Source organism: Peromyscus leucopus, chromosome 5 (assembly GCF_004664715.2).
Source record: "Peromyscus leucopus breed LL Stock chromosome 5, UCI_PerLeu_2.1, whole genome shotgun sequence".
Classification (NCBI taxonomy): domain Eukaryota; kingdom Metazoa; phylum Chordata; class Mammalia; order Rodentia; family Cricetidae; genus Peromyscus; species Peromyscus leucopus.
In genome coordinates, this window is record NC_051067.1 from 126,870,487 (window position 1) to 126,896,560 (window position 26,074).

A 26,074-nucleotide genomic window follows, 5' to 3' on the forward strand; every position below is an offset into this window, starting at 1 on the left:
AGCACTTGGGAGGCAGAGCCAGGTGGATCTCTGTGAGTTTGAGGCCAGTCTGGTCTACAAAGTGAGTTCCAGGAAAGGCACAAAACTACACAGAGAAACTCTGTCTCAAAAAACAAAAACAAAAAAAAACAACAAAATTAATAATAATAATAATAATAATAATAATAATAATAATAATAATATAAAGTCAATCTATTTTACCCTTAGGATTACTTATTCTTTTTTTTTTTTTGGTCTTGGTTTGTTGTTTGTTTTAAAGACAGGATCTTATGTAGTCCAGGTTAGTCTCAAATTCCTGATCTTCCCAAGTGCTGGGATTATAGGCCACCATACCCATCATCTTGGAATTGTCTGACAACTTATTTTTGTTTGAGACAGGGTTTCTCTGTGCAACTGCTCTGGCTGTCCTGGAATTTGCTCTGTTCTGGCTGTCCTGGAATTTGCTCTATAGAACAGGTTGCCCTGGAACTCAAGAGATCCTCCTACATCTGCCTCCTGAATGCTGGGATTAAAGGCATGTGCTACCATCGCCCAGTCCAACAATTTATTATTAATCTAGCTTTTAGACCTCTTATAGTTTACAATGGGATTTCTTTTTTTCTCTTTATTTCTTCTCTCTTTTTTTCTTTTGAAACAGTGTCACACACCATGTATACCCTTGGTTACCCTGGAACTCACTATGTAGACCAGGCTGGCCTCAATTTCATAGAAATGCACTTTTATCTGCCTTTCAAGTGTTGGGATTAAAGGAGTGAATCAACACGTTCAGCTACAATGGGATTTTTTTCCCCAACGAGCTAAAGTGGGACCCTCCTAAACAGATATTCATCTCTCATCAGCAGCCAGCAACATTGGATGTATTACTGCTGTAGATAATTCAACTGGAGACCAGGAAGGACATGATGAAGAGTAAATTGAACAGAATACAAGAATAGACAACCACGCCTGCTTTGTGGCTGATCTGGCCTATGCTCTGGCCACTACTCTGAAAAAAGATAAGAGACACCTTTCCAGGACCAGAGTATAAATGAGATGCCACACTTCTTTTTTTTGAAACTAAATACATTTTAATAGAAAACAAAATACAAAATAACTCTTTCCAGAAAACAGAAATATTAAATCCTTTCCCACACATCAGAACTTCCTCTGTCCTTAGAGCATGGTTTGATACTCGTGAGTGTGCACTCATGATTCATTCCTGTGTTCACTATACTGGTACTGCAGTGAGGGGTGGAAGCAGATCATTGAGGGAGAAAAAGACACCAAAAGCCACCTCTCAGAATAAACAGTCATCTGGAAATCCAGCTTTCTTAAGTCTATCTTGTGACTTATTCAAAATTCGTCTTGACCATAATTTTGTTGACGGTGCGAGGATGGAACAGTGGACAACGGGCTCAGGTGCTGAGGCCCGCCCTCTGCCTCCACAGTCTTTCTTTCCAGGTAGAGAAGTCCTGACCGAGTGATGCCAACAAAACAATCTTTCTCCCCCACCATCACTCCAAGAGCCCACTGTTCAGTTAAGCTACCTGCCTGCTTGCAGAAGCACATTATATGGTGCCCCTTTCTCCTGATACACTGGGCTACCAAAGTCTGAATTCCCTGAACCTCAAAATTCCAAGTATCATAGCCAGTGCCAGGAGTCAAACCTGCAGATAAAAGCAGAGACATCTCTGCCAGTGCTAGGTTTCCTCTTCTCAATAATAATAATTATTAATTATAATAATAAAAATCCTGGTTCTATCATTATGGAAAAGAAAGACTGCTAGAACATCCCTTCTTTTCCTAGTTCCTGTCCCCACTTCCCTCGAGGGGTAGCCACAGGAGACACTGTCTACAGCTGCTGCAGGGAGTTCTGCAACTGTCCAGTAACCCTACTGGGGAGAGACAGATGCAAAAGCAAGGTGCCTGCATCGAGCCGGGAGGCCTCAAGCCTGAGCATCCGGCTCACAACTGGAGTCTAGTGCACCAGGGCTGTTTTGGGTGAATGTGGGGTAGGGGAGGGCTCTTTTGCAATCACTGATTCAGTTTTAGCAAGTCCTGGACTTCGACCAGTCTTCCAGCCCCACCCAGTCTGCCACCTGAATAAAAACTTAATGTTCTTGATTTTCTTGTGTGATTCCAGTCACCAGGAGGAGGTTGCAGGCCATGAACTGCACACTCAGGACGTTGCTCATCTGCCCAGTGTACACGCCCACGAGCTCACCCGAAGAGCCATCAGCAGGTGTGTTACAGCACGTGCTTCTGATGTCCCAGACACGCACAGAGTTGTCCATGGAGGCAGAGGCAACCAGACCGCTGTCTGGGCTAAAGGCCAGACTGGTGATACTGTCTGTGTGGCCTCTCAGTTCTTTAAAAAGCGTCCCAGAGGCCAAGTCCCACAGCTTTAACCGCTGGTCCTCACCAGCAGATGCCAAGTACTTACCATTGGGAGAAAAGGCAAGGGAAAGCACGGGACCTCGGTGACCTGTGAAGAGCCGCACTGAGTTCCCCTGTTGGGCACTCCAGAGCCGGACAGTTTTATCAGTGGAACCTGTAGCCAAGTAGTTTGAGTTGGGGTGGAATTTGACACAGTCCACATCAGCCAGGTGTCCTGCATATATCCTCAGCGGGTACGTCCGATCAAAAGACCACAGCCTGGCGGTACGGTCATGGGACCCACTGGCAAAATACAGGCTGTAGGGGCTGATGTCCACGTCCCACACAGGGTAGGCATGTCCCTGATACAGCACAGTGTTGGTGAAGCTTCCCAGGTCCCAGTACCTGATGGACATATCTTCAGAACAAGAGAGTAGCCCCGAGCTGTCTGCGAGGAACCGAGTGCTGTATACTGGGCCACAGTGTCCCCGAAGGATCTTCATCTCTGTGCCTGCATTATCTTCCTCATTCTCCTGGAACAAGATGGGTGGGGTGGTAAAACACACAAGAAAATATTCAGTGGTCTCACAAGGAATGTAAGCCCAAGAGAGGAAAAGGAAAGAACAGGGCCTGCCTGGAAGCAGTACCTGTCAGAGGGCATGCCCTTCATGGCCACTTACAATGCCCAACCATAGGCCACATCGGATTGAAGATAAATACTTTTTGAATGAGCATCTGACTGAAAGGCAAGCCTATAGGACATCCACTACTAATTCTGATAGATATCTTTTGAAAAGACAGACTTCTGAACTGATATTAAGTTCTTAGATTCTCCTTAAAGAGCCATCAGCTCTTTCTGTTTCTATTCCATTTAATGAAATCTAGAGATAAGCCTGGTAGTATAAATCTGTCATCACAGTACTGATCCTGAGTTCAAAGACCAGCTGAGACAAAATGAGAGCCTGCTTTAGAAGAATCTGAAGGGCTTGAGCCAAAATAAAACATAATTGCATAGGAACTTTAAACCAGAGTATACAGCTACGAAGAGACCATGAACACTGATAGGTAAGAGCTGGATATGGTGACTTATGTCTGCAACGCCAGACTTAGGATCACCATCAAGATTCTGATATTATAAGAGACTTTGTTGGGCTGGGGTTGGGGGTGGGACAAAGCAAAGGAAAAGAACAGGAAGATGGAGAGTCTCAAACGTGTCTCCTGCAGTAACAAACTTCACAGACTGCGAATGACAGCAAGGCGGTGGTGGCGCCTTTGGCACCTTCAATTCCAGCCCTCAGGAGGCAGAGGCAGGTGGATTTCTGGGTTTGAGGACAGCCTGGTCTACAGAGAGTGAGAGAGTGAGGAGGGGGAGGCTTAAAACAGAGCCAAGTGACTCAGGTCCCTTTTGGAAATATTTTTTTTCCCCTTGGAAAACAAGACATGTCCACAGCAGTACCTGGAGATAAAGTGTGCTCCCACAGCCCTTTCCCAAAAGGCTGCAGCCTATGTATAAACCGTTTCTCCTCCACTCCCTCACAGGGAAGCTCCTGACCACTATAGCTGTGATTCTTCACTGCAATGGGTTTTAACACTAGAAGACAATCGAGATTCTTTAACACTCAGCTTTGCTGGTTTCTGCATAGGAAAAAACACCTTTTTAGTAGGCATTGTTTCTTCTACTAGAAAACTAAGTCAAAGCAAAATAATTGCTTCCAATATGTATGAAACTTGAGGGAGTTGAGCACTGGTATCTGTCTGAAATTACTCAAAAAGGCTACTGCAGACACTTCAAATTAGAAATGCAAAAGCATTTGGGGGCTCAAGAGAAGCTGATCATGAAGACTGTCTCTCTCAGCCCAAGTTTGTATACAGTAGTGACTGGTGACCGGAATTTAGGCCACTGTGCTTGCACCTTTCATGGCCATCCCATAATAGCCACTCCACCTGACAACAGGTTGCTGCACTGATTGAGGAGACACCAGTTCTACAACCCATGTCCCTTTTCAAAGTGGGGCTGAGACCACTCTTGGCACACAGAGCTAGGACAGGTGCACACCAGTGTACTTTATGATGGACAAGGCTGTGAAATAGCCTAGATTTCTGCAGGGCAAGACAACAGTCACTACCGTTTAAATATCTAGCAATGCTGTTTCTCACTATTTGAACCTGCACAGTGCACATTTGAGTGCACACAACAACAGGCATGCAATGTGATCCCTAAGTCATTATCAGCTGAAGATCTGTTAGGCTCAATGGTGCCTCCTGCTTTTCAGACAGCAGTAAACACTGTCCACTCATAAATAAACTGAGAGCTGGGAGAAGGGCTGTAATGTGCTTTTATCAGGCATGAGTGGGACTCAGTGGCTGTGTCATTTAGTATTAGTCCAGCTTTGGCTGCCTAGCAGGGGACTACAGAGTACTGTTTGGTGGGACAGGTCAAGAGCACTCTAATAGGAAGGAGATACAAGAAAGAAAAAGTGGCATCCCTACCTCCTCCTCCAGAGTGTCACAAGCTAGACGGATACGAGATGTGTCCACATGGTGGGGCTCTGATTTCAGCTTTTTGGAGCGCAAGCTCCAGAGCTTTATGCAGGAGTTGTCAAACCCAGCAGCCAGAAGTTTGCTATCAGAGGAGATCTCTGCAGTATTCAGCAGCTGCTCTGTGTTATAGAAGGCATAGAAGCAGATGGTGGTGAGGGAGGGAGGTCCATCCTTGACCCGCTTGATACTCTCCTGCAAGACTTCCAGGGCAGCCTCATTCTGCAGAATTGGATTGGGCACATCTGGTGGCTCCAAGCCGCTGCTCTCACTTCGGGAGGAGCCACCACTGGCATAGAGCTGATAGTCTGTCCTCTTGGCAGGCTGAACGTCCAGGTGAATGTGCACGGCAAGCACCTTGCACAGGGCAGTGTTGTTGTCGCTTTGGAGGTAGCGGATAAGGTAGTTGTAGCTATCTTCCTGGAGACGGACCACGTACTTGTTGTCCAGGAATGCACGAAGCTGGAAGTTTGACAGAATGTCCTGGATGGTCTGTGTGGTTTGCAGCTGCTCAATGATGTCCTTCTGACTTGCATTCTGTAGGAACATTCCATGGAAGCGGCTATAGAAGCTTTCCACTGTGCTCTTGGGGCCACTCTGGACCAGGTTGAGGTGGAGGTAGACAAAGAGGGGGTAGAGGAGAGGCATAACTTCATGGCTGTGCTGGGAGTCAGAATCTGCTATGAGAAACAGCAAAAACTCACTCAGTAACCCAAGAAACAAGAGGATCCTCCTAGAGCCAGTTACCCAACACTTCCTGCCCACAGAATCTAGAGGTTCAAAGTCTCCCCATCAAACAAGAAAGAGCAGACTTGGAGGTTCAGTAATGGTTTTGGGGATTTGGCCATGCCTTGTGCAGCTGTAGTTAGGTCTATAGTCCAGCATCTTCCCTATTACTTCTCAAGTCAGAAACCCCTGCCTCTGAGGATCCTTAGATGGTTCTAGGCAGACTGCATTTGTCACAAAAACTTTCATCTTGATAAGCTTTAAGCTAGGAACACAAGTATGTTTAAAATCTTCCGGGTGGCAAGCAGGGGTGGTAGTTCATGCCTTTAATTCCAACACTTGGAAGGCAGGTGGATCTCTGTGTTTGAGGCCAATTTGATCTATATAGTTCCAGATTCATCAGGGATACACAATAAAAACCTGTCTCAAAAAAAATCTTCAGAACGGCACTTACCCTTGGTTCTGTGAGCACTGTAGCCAAGAGTAAATTCAAAGCTCATTGGCTATCCAGACTGATTTGTCCTATGTGATGATGAAAATATGCATTTAAAGCTTTGACTTCTTTGGTGAAAAATATGAAACTTCCCTTTCACAGTGGTAAATTACAAATAAGATCTGTATTTTGTTGTTGAGACCACTGACTAGTCCGAAACTAATGTCATGAAACTTTGATAAATAATGCTAAGTCAGGCTTTAACTGTCACAGATGGATGAGAAAAGAGGTTCATACAGCATCTAAGTATGTGTGCAAGTGCGGACAGAGTGTCTAAGAGTAGGGCTCTGCAGATCACTGTGAGCGGAAGAGGGCAGCCACCTCATGGCACAAGTACCATACAACAGAGCCAGGCCCACTCGCTCAGAGCCAAAGTAGTGTCTAAACACTTGACAGTCTTAGCAAAATCCACCTGTTAACACCCACCATTAACTTGACCTTTACTGCTTTTTGGGTTTTACTTGTCCTTTATTGTAATAAAGAGTTTGAATTTTATACAGAAACAAAAAAGTTTTATATTTAGTGTAACGATTGTTTAGTGCAAAGCAAGCCAGTACTTTTGTTCTGCTAGCCTATTTTTTTAAAAACATGAGCTATTCCACAGCAGAACCTAGGTAGATACCCAAGATGCAATCACGAAAATGTGCACCGCATAAACTCCAACAATCCCAACTCAATGTGAGAAGGCTTCACTGATAAAGTAGCCTGGTCTGTGATAAAATTATTAAGAAATTATTCTATACCATCGTGACTAAAAACTACATATTGTTACTGGGTCATGCCAGAATCATTTGTCATAGAGCAGACCACATCCAGAACAAGAGTACACAGAATTCTCCTCCATGACACAATTACATGTGTGTGGCTAAATCGTGTCTGGCTTCCTCACTGGACAGGATCTTCCGCAAAGGCAACAATTGTGTCAGAAATCACAATACCACTGAGCCAGTGCTTAACCTAAGTACATGCTGAATGAATGGAAGGCAGGCTGGAAGAAGTTCCCCACTATAAAGGCAAGAAAACTCCATTGCAGAGCAATAGATATAACCACTTAAAAACTTAATAAACCAAGCCGGGCGGTGGTGGCGTACGCCTTTAATCCCAGCACTCGGGAGGCAGAGCCAGGCGGATCTCTGTGAGTTTGAGGCCAGCCTGGGCTACCAAGTGAGTCGCAGGAAAGGCGCAAAGCTACGCAGAGTAACCCTGTCTCAAAAAAAAAAACAAAAAAAACAAAAAAGACGCTAAAACTTAATAAACCAAAGCTAGTTAAGAATTTCCACATTCTTGCTTACTACAATACCTTATCATAAAGGGTCTGAATTCCTGATCTTCCTGTCTCTACCTCCCAAGTGTTAGGATTATAGCAATGGACCAACCACCCAGCTCTATTCTGAGATATAATGAAGTCTATCCTTTCAGTTTAAACATAATGGATGCTTTTTAGTAAATCTTGACTTTCTGTAATAGTTTGACCCTCTGCTTAAAACACTAGACCATGTAAACATAGGTTTATTATGGGGGTCAAATAACATAGGGTGACTCTACACACAGAATGGAGACTATTTTGGTCTGTCTCCTCATATGCATCTGCCATTAGATTAACACAAGGACTATTTACTTGAGGAGAAAATTATTTTAAAATTTATAAAGTTTTTATCTGTATTTGTGTGTGCAAGTATGTACGTGCATGCATGCAAGCTACATCTGTGTGGGTGTACAGGGAGGCCAGAGACAGGTCTTGAATCCCTTGGAGCTGGGTTATAGGCAGCTATGAGCTGCCCAAAGTGGGTGCTGGGAATCAAACTTGGTTCCTACGGAGAATGGTAAAGGCTTTTAACTGCTTGCTGAGTCAGCCATCTCTCCAGCACCCAAAGTATTTATTTATTTTATTTGTTAATCACTGGGTTTTATTATTTTTTTTGTTTTGTTTTGTTTTTTAATTTTCCGGAGCTGAGCACCGAACCCAGGGCCTTGTGCTTGCTAGGCAAGTGCTCTACCACTGAAATAAATCCCCTGGGTTTTTATTTTTTTAAACACAGCTTTTAAATATTTTTTTAAAATGATTTTTAAAATTTTATGTGTATGGGAGTTTTGCCTGCATGTATGTCTGGGTACCATGTGAGTGCCTGGTGCCTTCAGAGGCCAGAAGAGGGTACCCCCTGGAACTGGAGTTACATATGGTGGCTAGCTACTTTGTGAGTGCTAGGATCTGAACCTGGGTCCTCTGGTAGAGCAGCCAGTGCTCTAAACCCCTGAGCCACCTCTCCAGCCCCTAATACAGTTTTTGAAAATAGTATTTGTTTTGTGTGTGTATCGGGGTACATGTGTAGAGGCCAGAAGACAACCGGCAGTTGGTTCTCTCCTGATACCAATGTGGGTCTCAGGGATTGAGCTCAGGTCAACAGGTTTCACGGCAATCACCTTTATCCAATAAGCCATCTCTCTAGCCTTTTTTGGTTTGTTTTAACACACATGTAGCATTGGCTGGCCTCAAATTTGCTATGAGAATGTCCTCGAACTGTCCTTGATGTCCCCGCTTTCCAAGTACTAAGGTGCCACCATTCTTGGATAAAATCAAATTATGTGTGTGTGTGTGTGTGTGTGTGTGTGTGTGTGTGTTTTTCGAGACAGGGTTTCTCTGTAGCTTTGAAGCCTGTCCTGGAACTTGCTCTGTAGAACAAGCTGGCCTTGAATTCAAAGAGATCTGCCTGTCTCTGCCTCCCTAGTGCTGGGGTTAAAGGTGTGTGCCACCACCACCTGGCTATTTATGTATTTTTTGAGACAGGGTTTCACTATGTAACTCTGGCTGGCTTAGAACTCATCATGTAATCCAGGCTGGCCTCAAACTCACAGAAATCCATCTGTCTCTGCCTCCTGAATGATGAGATTAGAAGTGTGTGCCACTAAACCAGTATCCACTAATTAGTCTCCACCCTTCCAGGGTAGAGAGTGTTTTATTTCTTATAAGGTGCTTACAGAAGGGATTCAGTAGTACTCACAATCAACATGCTTCTTACTGCAGCTCCTCAATTCTAAGTTAATACTGGCCATCTCAGGACCAGAAAACATGGTTTGGTTTAGTTGTCCAAACCTCTTCACCTCATATTCGAGGATAATGAGGTTCCTAAATGGGATAAATGGCTCTTTTTCTTTTTGAGACAGGGTTTCTCTGTTTAACAGCTCTGGCTGTCCTGGAACTTGTTTTGTAGACCAAGCTGGTCTTGAACTCACAAGAAATCTGCTTGCATCTGCCTCTCAAGTGCTGGGATCAGAGGCGTATGCCACCACCAGTGGGCTAAATGGCGCTTTCTTTTTTGGTTTTTCAAGACAGGGTTTCTCTGTGTAGCTTTAGAGCCTGTCCTGGAACTCACTCTGGACCAGGCTGGCCTCGAACTCAGAGATTCACCTGCCTCTGCCTCCTGAGTGCTGGGATTAAAAAGGCATGCACCACTGCCTGGCTAAATGGCTCTTCTTAAGCGACTGTTTTTTAAAAACTCACATCAATGTGTTAAGAAGAAGCAAATGGAACATCTATTCATTGATTTTGTGTCTCTGTGGTCATTTTATCTTTGGCCTGCCTAAATGACAACAGTGAACTTCTTCACCCAACTCATGAGCACTACTCTGAAAGATGACGAACACTTCAAACTCATTTCATTTAAAGGATGCTTCTCTCCATGGCTGATTTGGCTTTCATTTATTCAGAAGTCATAAGCCAAAAGCCACAGAAAAAGAGTGAATAGGACACACAGAGTTCTATCTTTATAAACTTCAACCTCAAGATCTAACTCTCACAGAAACTCTGTTTGTATACAAGAACTAGTTAATAGTGTGGTGGCGCACACTTTTAATCACAGCACTTAGGAGGCAGAGGAAAGTGGATCTCCGAGTTTGAAGCTAGCTTGGTCTACAGAGCAAGTTTCAGGACAGCTAAGACTATAAAGAAACACTTGTCTTGAAAAAACAAACCACCACCAAAAAAACAAGTACCTGATTCTCTAGAACCTAATAACATGCTTGTAATACAAGAGGTTCTGAGGGATGTCTACATTATTTGGTTTCTTAAAAAGGACTTACCAGTGAGAAAGCTTCTCAGTCGTCCAAACTGTACTTCATATTGCTGGGGTTCTGCCTGGCAAGGAGCTGCAGACACCGCATTGGCACAACCAGATTCTGATTGGACTGAAGAGAAAGACACACAAGACAGAGGCAGGAAGGCAGTTACTATCTACCATGTAGCAGGATACACAGAAGGCAGGCTGGCTACACTTGTTTGTCTCCCTTCTCTTCTGGTACTCCACAAAAGTAGGGCAGTGGAATGAAAAACTAGAAAGCATAGGATAAATTAAGTGAAGAGAGGATAGGCACATACTATTCCTGAGATTTATCTGAAAATGTCTAACCTATGTTGAGATCAACCAACCCAGGCCACAGCACATTGTAACATGTCAACATAGGCTAGACATTTCCAGATAAATCTCAGGAATAGTATGTGCCTTCCAGTTCAGAGAAACAGTCTTCACTTGTTTCTGATCATGTCTTCTAATTTTCTGATTCCCAATTTCAAAGAAATCATCTGAAAATCATTATCTTTTCTCTGCTCTTCATATTTCTGCTTTACTAATAGGAAGGTTTCTTTAACTTTCAATCCCCCCAGTCCCCTTTTTTTAAAGACAGGTTCTCTGTGTAGCGGTTCTAGCTGTCCTGGTATTTGCTCTATAGATCAGGCTGGCCTCAAACTCAGAGATCCCCCTGCCTCAGTCTCCTAAGTGCTGGGATTAAAGCTGTGTGCCACCACGCCTGGTCTAACTTTCAACCCTTTGTTGATTTTTTTTCCTTTTTATATTTTTTCCAAAAGAGGAAAGAGTTATTTTGGCTCAAATTCCTTTGTAACACCACACAAAAGAAAGGACAGCAGAACTTTGCCAAGACAAGGTAGGACAGCCCTTTAGAATATCCTGCTTCACAGAAAAGTCTGTCAGATATGCTAGACCTGTAGGCCAAAGAGGGAAGCCCCAACATTACAGAGGAACCTTGGGTGACAGTTCAGGCAGCCAGCTGTTTCTGTCATTTCTCACATTTTTTTTGAAGTCGCTTGCTTGCACTTCCTGCTTACTGAGGTAATATTTCCTTCTTGGGTCTTTGATGGAGTCAAAGACTACAGTTATAGTTTTCCTTGTTACCAGATTCAGAAAAGAAATTTACTAAAGAGGTATAATGTATATAAGGTTGAGAGACATTAAAAGATAAGTTAGAATACAAAGTGAATTAGGTACATTTTGGACTCACCAAGATAGGATAAATAATGGAGTATTTTCTATGAATTTGTCAAATGTTAATGGACTAGACTTTATTGATGTATTTATTGCCTGTATATATTGTATATAATTATTGTACTTATTATATAGTTTCTCTTATATTAGTTATAACCTTGTTTGAATTTTAGACAAAAAAGGGGAAATGTGATATTTTGTTTGTGCTTTAACAAATAAATCTTGCTTGGGGATCCAAGTGCAGAGCTAGCCACTAGGGGCCAGGCAGTGGTGGCACACACCTTTAATCCCAGCACTTGAGAAGAGGAAACAGGAAGTGATATGGCTGGGTGGAGAGAGGAAGTGATAAGGTAGGGTGGAGACAGGAGCTCAGCCTTTTCAGTCCGAGGACTCCTAGAGGTAAGAAGTCTTTCTAGTGGCTGGATGCTCTGCTTCTTTGATCTTTCAGCATTTACCCCAATAGCTGACTCTGGGTTTTTATTATTAAGCAGGTTTTTATTATTAAGACCAACTAGAATTCACAATACAGGTCATTATGTAGTCCCAGCTGACCTGGGAATCTCAATCTTTCTGCTCCTTGTGCTTGAATTATAGTAGTATGCCATTACACTTGGCCTGAGATTATGCTTCCTAAAAAAGAAACTCAAGCTTTCTACACTATCCAATGAAGAGTCTACACCATACTGTTTTTGATTCCTATTGTAACTTAAAGGCAAACTTTCACACAATGTCCAGAACCCTTGATGCTCTGCAAATGGAGAAGGTTGCCCTCAGATTCATTGCAGCAGATACTCATTTAGGTGGTACTAACTTGACTTCGAAGCCTTGACTTCTCCATAGTGACCTGAAGAAAATGCCATATCTAGCCACGAGAATGTGGATGGAGGAATGGTAATGAACACAGTAGAACTGAAGGAATCAAACATGATGACAGAAAAGGGGGTGTGAAGAAGAGTTCCTGCCCTCCAGCAGAACTCAGATGGCTAGAGCAGCAGGTGATCTCCCTCCCCCTCATCAGTCAAAACCCTTCAGATTCCTGTTATCCTCTGACTATGCTGGTTCTTGACTGGTGTATCTAATCTAACTTGGACCTTTAACTAGACTTAGCACCCAGTCACTGTCCTGAAATCTATCTCCAGATTTCTCAGGTCCTCCTTTAACCTGACAGTGGAGTGTTCCTTGTAATTCCTCAGAAAACAGCTCATTCCTTCTGCTACTGGCCAACCTGACCATAAGCTAGGGAGTGCAGTAGAATATTACTTTAAGGTATGTTACCTTTGTTTATGTTGCATTTGTTAAACTCTGTGTTACTGTGCCTGTATAAACACCTGTTGGTCTAATAAAGAACTGGCCAATAGCAAGGCAGGAGAAAGGATAGGCGGGACTGGCAGGCAGAGAGGATATACAGAAGGAGAAAACTGGGGGAGAGAGCACAGAACTAGGAATGAGAGAAGGGGAAGCCATCAGGGGCCAGCCACCCAGCTACAAAAACCAGCAAGCCACGGAGTAAGAGTAAGATTTACGGAAGTAAGAGAACAAGAGAAGCTCAGAGGCAAAAGGTAGATAATTTAAGATAAGGAAAGCTGGCTAGAAACTAAGCCAAGCTAAGGCCAGGCATTCATAATTAAGAATACGCCTCCATGTGTGATTTATTTGGGAGTTGGGTGGCGGGCCCCCCAAAAAGACGAAAAACTCCTAACAACAAGGGAGTACCAGGCTTTTGGCAAGATTTGCTTGCCCTGCCAACCTAGTGCAAATGACCATTTTTTTTCTACTCCCTGACCCTAAGGTATCCCTGTCAAAGCTCAGCACACCACCATTTTCTACAGCTGTACTGTAGCATGTATTCCCAGCAGCTGGAATCTTAAAGTTCTAGGGTTGTTACCATCTGCCTAAAGCAGATGTTCAATGAAAACCTGCAGAGCGAAGACCAATGATTCAGATCATTCATGAATCAGAAAATCCAGGATTCAATAGCACGATCAGCCCACTTCAACTTCTCTCTGTTCCTGCTGGCCTCTGGAAAAGCCACTGCATCTAAACTGCAGAGTGATGTCTGGAGATCCATCAGTAGTACTCTCTTGTTTTCCCACAAACACAGTTATTGCCCAGGGTCCCATGGGTGCACAGCAATAGGAGCTATGAGCCCTCTACTAGAGATAGGGAGATAACTGCTCACCAGGGTATCCCTGAGGAGCTGAAACAGAGAACAGCCAGGTATCCCTTAAAGGAACATGGAGGTAGATTTCTGACAGCTTCTGTTATCCCTCCATGAAGCCAAGACTCTCATTTCAAAAACCTCCTTAGGTTTCCAACATTCTATCACTTTCTCCATAGCAAAGGCAGTCTACCCTAAAGAAAACAGGCCACTGACTGAGAGTGCTGTGGAAAGGAACCAAGGAATCTACTGCTGCTAGGATGGAGCAGTGGAAATGAGTTCAAGGGAAGCAGCAGTCCAGGAACAAAGGGGAGAAGCAGCCACTTGGGGTATGTGAAGGAGGAGAGCCAGAGCTGAGTCATGCAAACAATGAGAGCTCCATACCACACAGCCGTTAGTGTGTCCTTTACAATCATCCAATCACCAGTATTAGAAACTCAGCTAGGCACAGTGGCATATACCTGAGGCTGAGGCTTGCTGAGAGTTCAAGGTCAGATTAGGCCTTGTGAGAACCCATTTCATAAAAACCAGAGGGAGATGGAAGGACAGAAAAAACTATTACATAAACCCTGAGTTCATAAAACAGCTAGGTGATAACCTCTGCATATGGTAACAATGATTTGATATTCCTGATGGAGTCACCCTTTTAAAAATTCCCCTATGGATGTTTAAGATAGTCTCACTCTGTAGCCTAGTCTAGCCTGGACCTCACTCTGTAGCCCAAACTGGTCCTAAATTTATGGCAACCCTCCCATTTTGGCCTCCCAAGTGCTTGGATTAAAGATCTGAGCCATTGTGTCCGGTTTTGAAATACTAATTTCAAAACAAAATTTTCTTTTTTTAAAGATTTATTTTCTGGCCGGGCGGTGGTGGCGCACGCCTTTAATCCTAGCACTCGGGAGGCAGAGGCAGGGGGATCTTTTTGAGTTCGAGGCCAGCCTCGTCTACAGAGCGAGACCCAGGAAAGGTGCAAAAGAAACAGAGAATCCCTGTCTCAAAAAAACAAAAAATAAATAAATAAATAAATAAATAAATAAATATTTATTTATTTATTATGGATATAGTATGTATGCCTGCAGGCCAGAAGAGGGCACCAGATCTCAATATAGCACCAGATCTCAATACAGATGATTGTGAGTCACCATGTGGTTACTGGGAATTGAACTCAGGACCTTTGGGAGAGCAGTCAGTGCTCTTAACCTCTGAGCCATCTCTCCAGCCCCAAAACAAAATTTGAAAATTTTAGAAGTACTTATGATACCAGTATTTCCAACCATTAATCCTACAGTATGTAACCACCTTATAGACCTAACTTCTACGAGCAAAGTTCTATGCTAGAAGAGAGAACCTATTACTCAGGGTCTTGTAAGGTAAAAAAAAAAAGTTGCACATACCATCAGGTACATATCAAACAATCTGGATGCTGAGGAAGGAAATATGGCTCTAGCCAGGGGTCCAAAAGGCTCAGAAGTCCAGTGAACACAGCTTTGATGGACAGGAAAGGCGTACAGGCCAGAGACCCAAAGAGCTGCTCACTGAGGCGGGGTAGCCTGCCCTTTGCTGAGAACCTATTTAGATACTGACAGATCCTGTTCCAGGCTAGTCACAGGGTCCTGGTACCTGTGAGGTTGGCTGCCATCTCCTCAGGGGTCTGTGATAGTCTCAGGCCTTGCTTCAAGGGGCCTTCTGAGTCCACGTACTGCCGACGTTTGAGGTAGCAGGACACTGCCACCTGAACCTGCTCCGTGCGCACTCGTTTCATGACCTGTGGAGAAGAGACACAGGAAGCAGACTGTAAGGGATGGCAGAGGTCTCACACAGCTGGAAAGATCGATACTGAAGTGACCCAGTGAGGACACAAGTCTGGGCTCCCTAATTCTGAGGCCGCTGTTCTCTTCCATTTTATCAATTTTCCCAAAGGCACACAGCCAGCTTCTTTGATGGAAAACACAGCAACAGCATGGGTAACACACCCCAAAGGTCATTCCCCAAAACAGTCATCAACCAGCTCCACGAACCTTTTCATTAGCGCTCCTAGCACCAAGCAGGCAGGCGAGTTTGAATTTCAGGCTATTTCTACTGCTCTGTCAGAGAGCTATTCCTTAGCAATGACCCTGCTAAAAGCTCAAGTAGGGGGCAGTGTCAGACCGGAGGCCCGAGAAACCCAGACACTGGGTAAGCAGATGCTGATAAGCTAAGACCCTGGTAATAGGAGGTATTTTTGTGTGTCTCTGGGGGTGAAACCCAGAGCCTTGCACAAGTTAGGTAAGCACTCTACCATTGAGCTGTATGCCCCCCACCCATAGTTGATTCGATCTTTCTTTCTTTCTTTTTTTTTTTTTAAAGAAAGGGTCTCACTGTGTAGTGATGGCTGGCCTGTAACTTGATTTGTAGTCCAGCCTGGCCTTAAACTCAGAAATCTACCTGCCTCTGCCTCCCAAGTGCTGCTGGGATTAAAGTTATGTGCAACCATACTCAGTCCATATTTCTCAATAGTCAAAAAGAGGTGGCACCCTACTGGGCATAGTGGTACCTTTAATCCTAGCACTTGGGAAGCAGAGGCTGGAGGCTCTCTGAGTCCCAAGTCAGTCTGGTCTTCAGAGTGAGTTCCAGGCCAGCCTGGGCTACACAGAGAAATTATGTCTTGGAAAAAAAAAATCTTTTAAGAAACGCTTTAATTTTATTAATTAAAAAATATGTATGAGTGCTCTGCCTGAATGTATTATCTACACACCACTTTTATGTCAGGTACCCGCAGTGACTAGAAAAGAGGATTGGATCCCCTGGAACTAGACTCACAGATGGCTGTGAGCTACCTCATGGGTGCTGGGAATCAAACCCAGTCCTCTGGAAAAGCATCCAGTTCTCTTAACTGCTGAGCCATCTCTCCAGCTGTTATCTTTTTCTTTAAATGCTTTTCAAGACTTTACCTCTAATTGTTGTCTGCAATTCCAGTGTATTATGCATGAATAGCCCAGTACATTTCCCCCGGTTATTTGGCTAATACACTGCTTCCAGAGTATCTGTAAATGTCTTTTTCCTTCTAAACTGATTTGTGAGATACTCTGAAGACCAACCCTCCAATTTCTTGAAAGTCACACAGCAAGGAGAGCACAGAAGGCTGGAGTCAAGAGACAAAAGTCTATGTATGTCATAAACGAAGTGTTACTGACCCTATTAAACCATGAGACAGAGTTATGCTGTCCATGAATTTCATTCCTGGATTACCACAGAACCCAAGATATTTGCCAGAAAGGAGGGGTGATAGCTATAAAGAAAGACAAGGCTATAATTTGGTCATGTAACAAAGCAGAAATAAATTCCCAATACTGACATTCCTTCTCATGGTGGTTTATTACTCTTTCAGTGTATTGATGAGCTATTTTAATTAAGCTTTTCATTTTTTTATTTTGTTTTTCAAGACAGGGTTTCTCTGTGTACCTTTGGAGCCTGTCCTGGAACTTGCTATGTAGACCAGGCTGGCCTCGAACTCACAGAGATCTGCCTGCCTCTGCCTCCCAAGTGCTGAGATTAAAGGTAAGATTCTTTTTTTTTTTTTTTTTTTTTTTATTGCTAGCACAAGGGCTCTGATACTTTGAGAGACACTTTTCCTGTCCATTAATGAGGCCAAAACCATCATTTCTCTGTGGCCACTATTCAATATAATCATTCATTCTGACTGTATCAGTGACTCCCTATGGCTCACCTACCTACACAAGAATCCCGGCAGTGTGTGTATGTGCAAATATAAGTAACCCCAGCCCTGGAAATTCTGGTTTGGGAGGGGAGGAATCAAACACACACAGCCGCTGTGACTCGATGATCCTTTCCAGTCAAGATGCCCAGTCTTGCCTACACTGTATTATATATACCTGCTGCTGCTGTTTTCCAGAGTGCCTAGTTTCAAACCCTATTAAACTAGTCCAATTCTACACTTGAAAAACTAAGACCTTTCCAGATTTTCCACTGTGAGCTTTCAGTGACATTGGACTATGGACATGTACCCGTGTGAATTCACAAGCATTCCCATCAATTCTTTTTTTTTTTTTTTTTTAAACTGCCCTCAACACAGGGTTTTTCTGTGTAGCCCTGACTGTCCTGGAACTCACTCTCTAGACCAGGCTGGCCTCAAACTCAGAGATCCACCTGCCTCTGTCTCCTGAGTGCTGGGATTAAAGGTGAGTACCACCAATGCCTCGCTCCAATCAAGCCCTCCTGACAGGAAAAAAGTACTGCCTGTGAGACACAAGACAACTGATTGGAGAACAGACCAAGAGATGAGTGTTCTCGAAATAGGACAATACATGTGTCCACAGATGAGGAGAAGAGATGCTAAAGCTGTGAAAGAAAACCAATGTCAAGGGTGGTGTCCCGAATTTGTAATCCTAGCACAGGAGGAAGTGAAGGTAGGAGGATCGAGCCTAACCTCAGGCTACATAAAATCCAATTTAGTTTCATTTTCAAACAAAAACAAAATACAAATAGGAAAGCTCAGCTACATATGGAATTGAGAGAATTTAGTTTGTAAATACTGATGCCAATGAGTTTACCCAAATTAACTGCTTGAAGTGGGGATTGTCTGAATGCAACTGCCTTTACTCTAAGAGATCCTTCCTGAGGACAGGAGGTAAGTCAGCTTCTGGGCCAAGGAACTCAAGGTAAGAATTCAGCAGGAACTGTGTTTATAGCCTACATGGAACACTAATACCACAAACATGATCCAACCAGCTTAGCTGGTTCTGTTCTGATGCACATATTTCAAGCAAAATAATGAAAGAATGCCTCAGAGCAATTGGATTTCCATGGTAAAATATCCATAAATGGACATGGCGGGGTGGGGGTGCCTTAAAATAGAACCAAGTCTCTTAAGACCCAGATATAAGACTTACACTGCAATTTTGAGATACCTGCTCAGTTTTCCAGAGATCATAATAAACACTAATAAAATAAAAGGGCTTGTTTATATAATTATACAATCTTTTGTTAAAATTTCAAGACTTGTCAGTTTTCAATTCACACAAACGTGATGCCAAATAGCCTTCTCTTCCTGTATCTTAACGGTTGCTTCTGTTCACTAACACTCAGCATAGTTGCAATGCAAAATCTTACATGATCACTCCAAGTAATCATCAAGAAGGACAAACTACATTCTTTTCTTACACTTCCCTAAAATGAGGATGTTGGAGCAAGGCCTGGTAAACCTGGTCCATCATTATACACTGCATCTCAGCCTTACCCACTTAACGTCAAATATAGTGGGTAGAGAACACACTAAATCTACTAAGACAAGCCAAGAAGTAACTACTCAGCTCTGTGAGGTGCCAACATACTACTATATAGATATAATTCATTCCTTTAAAATGGAAGCTTCAAGTAGAGTAAGTTCAAAGGAAATCCAGGGAAGCTAACTTCTACACAGTCCTTGAATTAGCTCCATAAAAGTTGCTGACCATGGCCAGTTTTGGGGGGTATAGAGAGCTGAGTATTTTTTCTGTGAACCTATAAAAAAGTATTTTTCTTTAATTGTGATTTTATGCCTGGAAGTTTATACTTTTTGTTTGAGATGTCATATAAAGTATTTGCTAAGGTACTCAATCTAATTAATTTAATTGTCCCTTTTGTTTTGTTTGGTTTGGTTTTTTGATAGGGTCTCACGCAGCCCAAGGTGACTCTACATTCTCTGAAGATGACCTTGAACTCAGCCTCTCCTGGCCTCATCTCTCAAGTGCCATAACATGGAGCAAGAGAGATCTATCTAAGGTCATCTAAGTGAATCCCTGCCCCAAATCCAGTATTTGCATTTCCATTAGAGTATATTCAATTAGCTTTGTGGAAAAAAAAAAGTCAAAGTTGAAAAATAACTGAGGCACACTACACTATGTAGTTTCAGCCATATCTCATATAATTTAAAAACCCTGACTTTTTTCCTTTAGACTGTGTCTCATATATCCCAGGCTGACTCCAAACTCACTGTATGTAGCCCCTGAGTAGAATCTTGAACTCCTGATCCTATCTCTACCTCCAAATATGAATGCCTTTCAAAGTGATTCTTTGCTCAGACATTGCAATACACTTCTACAGTAGTTCTGATTTCTCCCAAGGTGTCCTTAAGAAATAAAAGATCTTGTAAATGAGGCTATAGCCAGGGCTCAGGATGAAGTGGAAGGACCTGGAGTTTTGGTGGTGGTATCTATGTAAGTTCATACTTAGGAAACACAACACCCAACAGACAACATCAGTAACTATTTTTTTGGGCTGGAGAGGTGGCTCAGAGGTGCTCTTCTAAAGGAGCAGGGTTCAAATCCTAGAACCCACAAGTCAGTTCACAACTGTCTGTAATTCTAGTCTCTGGGGCTCTGCCACCCTTTTCTGGCTTTTAAGGGCTCTGCATGCATGTGGTATGCAGACCTCATACACATAAAATAAATTTTAAAAGAAAAAAAAAAAGCTGATTTCTCCATCACCACCTTCAAGATTTCAACGTCTTCTCTGGTCAACTAGCTTTGTCTATAACATACTAACCTAGAGATTCTTTATCAGTCTCCTTACCCAGCTCACTGACCCTGCCCAGCCTCACTGAGCTGCAGAGAAAGATTGTGACTCCTCACCTCCTATTAATGCAAACTACTTTTCCCTTTTCCTTTATGGTCCCATGACTGGGCTAGATATTGCTGAACTCACCTTTTGAGATACCCTATAACCAAGGTATGTCTCAAAACTGGAGCAATCCTCCTACCTCAGCTTCCTCCTAGGCAACTTAATGGTGCTATTACCCATCATTAAAGCAAGAAACCTAGTTATACTCTGAAGATACCCTGGCCACTTTAAGAATTCTCCAATTCCTATTTTAAATGAATTCTTTCTAAACAGAATCATTCTTACTTTCTGCTGACAGCACAAAGCACTTTTCAATTGGACTATCCCAGTATCCACCTACCTCTAAGTTCTCTTGTTCCAATGCAGGCTGTCTGTGCTTACCACTACTACCTGGGACAGGGTTTTTTCTTTTTCTTTTTGAGACAGGGACTGACAGCGTAGCCCTGGCAGATCTTGAACTTGCTTTGTAGACCATGTAGCCCTTGAACTCAAAAAGATCTACCTCTGGGTGCTGGGGTTAAAGATGTGTGCTACCATTAGCCGGGCAGTGGTGGTACACGCCTTTAATCCCAGCACTCGGGAGAGGCAGGTGGATCTCTGTGAGTTCAAGGTCAGCCTGGGCTACAGAGTGAGTTCCAGGAAAGGCTCCAAAGCTACACAGAGAAACCCTGTCTTGAAAAACAAAAAACAAACAAAAAAGCTGTGTGCCACCACCATGCTCAGTGGGAGGGTTTTCCTTAACTTTTAAACTGACATGGAAAAACAGGGCGGGAGTCACTAGGTGTGATGGTACATGCCTGTAATTCCAGTCCTAGGGAAGCTAAGGCAAACTGCACTGAGGCCAGTGTGCGGATACAGACATAGGCCAGCCATGGGTAGAGAGTGAGACCACTTTTTACAATGAGGGAGAAAAAAAAAGTGATGCGAAATAGCTCGTGATGATGCCCTTTAATTCCAGCATTCAGGAGGCAGAGGCAGGTGGATCTATGGAGGTTCAAGCACAGCCTGGTCTACATAGCAAGTTCTAGAACAGTCAGGGCTAAAGACCCTGTCTCAAATAGAAAGGGAAAAAAAAGCAATGCAGGATAGAAGGAACAGACAGGAGTATTTCCATATTCTGCATTATAAAGACACATATACTTCGTATTGTAAAAAGGAATCAGTGCACAATGTTATTAATGCTTAGTTTGTTCTGAGTTAACCCCTCCCAGCTCAGATGCTCCCGGAGTACAAAATTGACATTAGCAGAAATTAACCTGACCCCACATATCAAGAAGTAACACCTGCGTTCAAACACCCATGAGAGAAGAGGGAAGAGATAGTAAGAGAAACACAGGCCTCATAAGTCTCAGAAACGTGGCTGACCAAAGGGTCAAGACTGAGCTCTGGAGAGACTGATGCTTTGTGTCCCCAACACACTCTTCTTAATCTGCTGGCTGGAGATAAGATTTAAGACAGACTATGAAACTTCAGAATATGAATCTTTGTCTTCTCAGATTGTTAACACACTAAATAAGACTATATTATGATTCAATTATTATCCTGCTTACTGGTTTCTGAAGGGACAGGTAACATGAACTATGACTTAAAAGTTTGAGTGCTGTCTAGTTTCCGCTTGGACTTAATTTAGGCTTATGACCTTTTGTGATTTCTAGGAACCAAGAAAGCCACAAGTATTTTATTTCTACTTTAATACTGTTTTTCTAGCATGGGAAAAAAAGATCTATATTATCGTGGTTACTTTTCTACTGCTGTGAAGAGAAGCCATGACCGAGGCCAGCATTTACTGGGGGTTGCTTACTGTTTCAGAGGGTGAGCATGGCAGCAGATGGACGAGCAAGGACGGCACTGGAGCAGTAGCTGAGCGCTTACGCCATATTCCCAAGGTGGAGGCAGAGAGACTGGGTCTGGCATGGGCTTTTGAAACCTCAAGGTCCACCCTCAGTGACACACCTCCTCCAAAAAGCCACACCTCCTCATCCTTCCCCAAACAATTACACCCAGGGACTAATCATTCACATATATAAACCATGCTGGATATGGTTAATCCTGGCTTGTGATGATGCACACTTTTAGTCCCAGCACTCAGGAGGCAGGCCAACCTGGTCTACAGGTTGAGAGTTCCAGGACAGCCAAGGCTAAGTAGATAACAATAACAACAATGACAAATACACAAAACATGAGCCTACGGGGCCATCCTCATATATAAAAACCACCACATATATAAAACTTCATTGACATACATAAAAGGGCATGCATTATATATCAAATTGTGGTACAATTTTGCTCCAACTATTTATACACATCTTAAAACAACAGTACCTATGATCAACAAAACCACTATGGATTATCAAATTTTATTTTCAAGCTGGACATCATAGCACATCTTTAATCTCAGCACTGAGGAGGCACAGACGGGAACACCGAAGTGAGTTCCAGGCCAGCCAAAGATACACAGTAAGACCCTGACTCAAAAAAGCCAAAATAAGTAAGACATGTAATTGACTTTCCTTCTCTACCAACCTTCTCTACCACCACAGACAACCTTATAAGTTTTTTTTTGGGGAGGGAGTAGTGGGGGGAAGCAATAGAGATTAAACCTAAGGCTTCCCATATGCTAGGCAAGCATTCTACCACCAAGCTATCCTGGGTCCTCACGGCACTTCTTGAATTTTCAAATCCTTATATGCCTTCTTTCCAAGCTACCTTGGCTTTTTCAGGACAGGGTTTCTCTGGGAAGCCTTGGCTGTCCTGGAACTTGATGTGTAGACCAGGCTGGCCTCGAACACAGACATCTGCCTGTGTCTGCTTCCCAAGTACTGGGATTAAAGGTGTGTGCCACCACTGCTGGCCAATAAGTATTTTTTCATTCATCAGTTACAGCAATTTTTTTTTCCTGAGTCAGAATTCTTGCTATGTAGCCCATGATGGCCTAAACTCTGTACATAGCCAGTCTGATCCTGAACTTTCTAACCTCCTGCCATTGCCTCCATTATACTTGGATAGCAAGAATGAATCACTATTTCCCGATTATTTTCTGTGTATTGTGTGATCTGTACCTGTGCTCTCAGACATGACCCCAGCAATCACTGGTCAACATTTTTTGTTGTCGTTCTTTTATTAACTGATTTGATGAGACTGAACAAAAGTCCTAAACCAGCACCCCTGGGCTTGCTTCAGCCTGGTATGCCCTCCTGAAATCATCTTGGTGTTGGAGAAACAATCAAGTGTGCCTGGTGGCAGAGACCACAACATGGAATGACACCCTCTAATCACAGGGAGACTTCTCAGAGAAACCAGCCTTCTACCCTGGTACATGACATTCACTAAAATATGGTTTTTAGGAAAGAACACTGTCTAGAATAACCTATAGTTTCTTCTTGCCTTGTTTGAGTGTTCTCTAGGCTTTGAAATTTAGATTAAAAAGTCTATCTGTACTAAGCTAGATACAGAAGTAGGGATGGCCTTCTTTACTTCAACCTAATACCACTCTACTATAGGCATTCTTTCCAAAAAGTCAATGTAATACACTCATTTTAAAACTTACTGTTGCCGGGCGGTGGTGGCGCATGCCTTTAATCCCAGCACTCGGGAGGCAGAGCCAGGCGGATCTCTGTGAGTTCGAGGCCAGCCTGGGTTACACAGTGAGTTCCAGGAAAGGCTCCAAAGCTACACAGAGAAACCCTGTCTTGGAAAAAACAAAACAAAACAAAACCAAAAACAAACAAACGAGAAAAAAAAAAACCTTACAGTTGTCACTGGTGTGGAGGATAAAAAAAATAAAACCCAACCATGTCATTTTGAGGTTGCTCTGGACTGCCTCTGTTTACCCACTTGAACCGATTTTTCAGTGTTCACTTTACTGGGGTTCCACAGGCATTCTCGGTTTTTATGTAGGCTTTGGCCAATCCCTCTCTAATGGTTGGAGGCACCCTCACAAATGCTCACCTGGCTTGAACAATCTTGATGTTCAGTCTGGCTATCTCTTCCTCCCATGGCTTCCTCATCGTTGCCTTTCCACCCCGAGCCTGGGGCACCATCATAGTATGTCACATTACTGAGTTTCCCACGCTATCATTGATACCTGGCGTTGGGTTTCTCTGTGTAACAGCCTTGGCTGCCCTGGATCTCACTCTGCCTGTGCCTGCCTCCCAAGTGCTGGGATTAAAGGCGTGCACCACCACCACCACCACCACCACCTGGCTGCTAGACAACGTCTTAACTACTTCCCGAATACTATCTGCTTTTACCCTCACAACTCTATGAGGCAGGTAGTATTTTTCAAATGGAAAAACCGAGGTCCGGAGTAGTCAGACAACTTGCACAAAGTCATGTAGGCCCTGGATGAGAACTCAGTCATCTGGATGCGGTGTCTGAACCTGCACTCTTTACAGCAAGCACCCCATGCTCCACTGATCCCACACTGGATGCCTGGGGGGAGCAGAAGGGCGAACGCTCAAAGGTGCTCGCTCTGAGAATAAGCACCTGGGAGTTAAGCACGTGAGAGGCCGACGGCTATGTGGAAGGCTGGAAACGCGACTTCAAGTACTGTGCATGACCAGTGCCGGCCGGCAGCACACAAGATCAAGCTACAACAACTCAGAAAAAAGCAAAGCCCCTTCCTCTGTCCCCAGATGTCTTTCACAGATTCTTACAGAGCGCACAAACAACGAAAACAATCAGTTACTGAGCAGTCAGGACAGAAGTGCACTCAAATCTAGCAGTTGGAAAGGACTGTCCCCAAACACAGGAACCTAATTTGTTATCGATGGCAAAGCTACTAAAGGCACAAGCTGACTTCAGTTTTTCTGGTTTAATATTCGCTTTATAATTCCTAAATTCACATATGTGTGAATATGTATTTAGACCAAGCCTCACTCCGTAGCTTGGTCTGGCCCAGAACTCACTTTGTACACCAACCAGACTGGCCAAAAATTTGCAGCAATCTTTCTGCCTCAGCCTACAGAGTTCGCCACCACTACCATTTGAGTCTAGTCTTAAACCACCGCCCCATTTTACAGGAGGAGAAACTGAGGCAGCTAACTACTAGCTACATGGTTGCAATCCTAGTCTCCGCGGTCACCAACTCCATCCGTGACATTCAGCCCCTCTGAGTTTCAGTAGCCAAGAAGTCTTCAACCTGGAGTAGGCGGGCTCCCTTCCTACTTCACTTTCCCGTAGGGCCGGCCAGGCTTGGAACGGCGGGTCTCCGGACACCTGATCCCGACTCCCGGGAAACCCCTGACGCCATCCACCTGCGGGTCCGGGGTCCGAGCATAGGAGCGGGACTCACCTCTCGACGCCGGAGCCACAGCGCCTGCGAGGTCCGCGGGGCGGCGACTCCCGGCGGCAGCTGCGAGCCTGCCGTCGGCTGCCCACTTCCGCCGAGCGCCCTCGGGAGCTCGCGGCTGGCTCCGCGCGAGGGCGCCCGGCGGGGGCCGCGGGGTCTCCGGGAGCGTGCAGCCGGGGCCGCCACGTGCGGGGTCGCTCGGGCCCGCGCGCGCGCGCGCGCGAGGAAGGTCGGGCCTGCGCAGGTAAGCGCGCGCGCACGCCCACGCCCGCGCGCGCAGCCGGGCGGGCGGGCGGGCGGGAGGCGCGGAGGCGCGGAGCCGCCCGCCCGAAGCCCCTCCCCCGCGTCCCCTCCCCTCCCCCCTTTTCCCCGCGCCCCGCCCGCACTCACTGAACATCCCAGGCGGCTGCCGCTGCCCCGCCGCCGCCCGGCACCGGCTGCTTCCGTATCGGCTGCCCGCCGGAGGACTTCGTACCGCGCGGCCGGCTAGCCGGGTCCCCGCGCCCTACGTCCTTACCGCGCCCGCGGTTCTTGGTGGCCGCCCCATGACCGCCTGACGGAGCGGGCACGCCGGGCTAGGCTTGCGGACGCGCGACGCCGCAGCCAGGGCGCACTCGGCGCTCCGCTAGCGATGTCTGCGTGAC

The 26,074-nt window shown here is 44.5% G+C and overlaps 1 protein-coding gene across 4 annotated transcripts; it reads right to left on the reverse strand.

The window, feature by feature from the left end:
* Positions 1-1,972: 1,972 nt before the first annotated feature.
* On the reverse strand, positions 1,973-26,026 carry Taf5l (TATA-box binding protein associated factor 5 like). 4 transcript variants are annotated; one of them, XM_028856342.1, is made up of 5 exons: positions 25,821-26,026; positions 15,164-15,308; positions 10,190-10,294; positions 4,846-5,570; positions 1,973-2,888 (listed from the first exon to the last, which is right to left on the reverse strand). In XM_028856342.1, exons 2-5 carry the CDS (start codon positions 15,303-15,305, stop codon positions 2,091-2,093), a joined length of 1,770 nt encoding a protein of 589 aa, XP_028712175.1. In that variant the 5' UTR covers positions 15,306-15,308; positions 25,821-26,026; the 3' UTR covers positions 1,973-2,090. The 4 variants fall into 4 exon arrangements, with proteins under 4 accessions (XP_028712175.1, XP_028712173.1, XP_028712176.1 ...); XM_028856340.2 differs by having other exon boundaries at positions 4,846-5,573; positions 25,821-25,994; XM_028856343.1 differs by lacking the exon at positions 25,821-26,026 and adding an exon at positions 25,434-25,624.
* Positions 26,027-26,074: the final 48 nt, after the last annotated feature.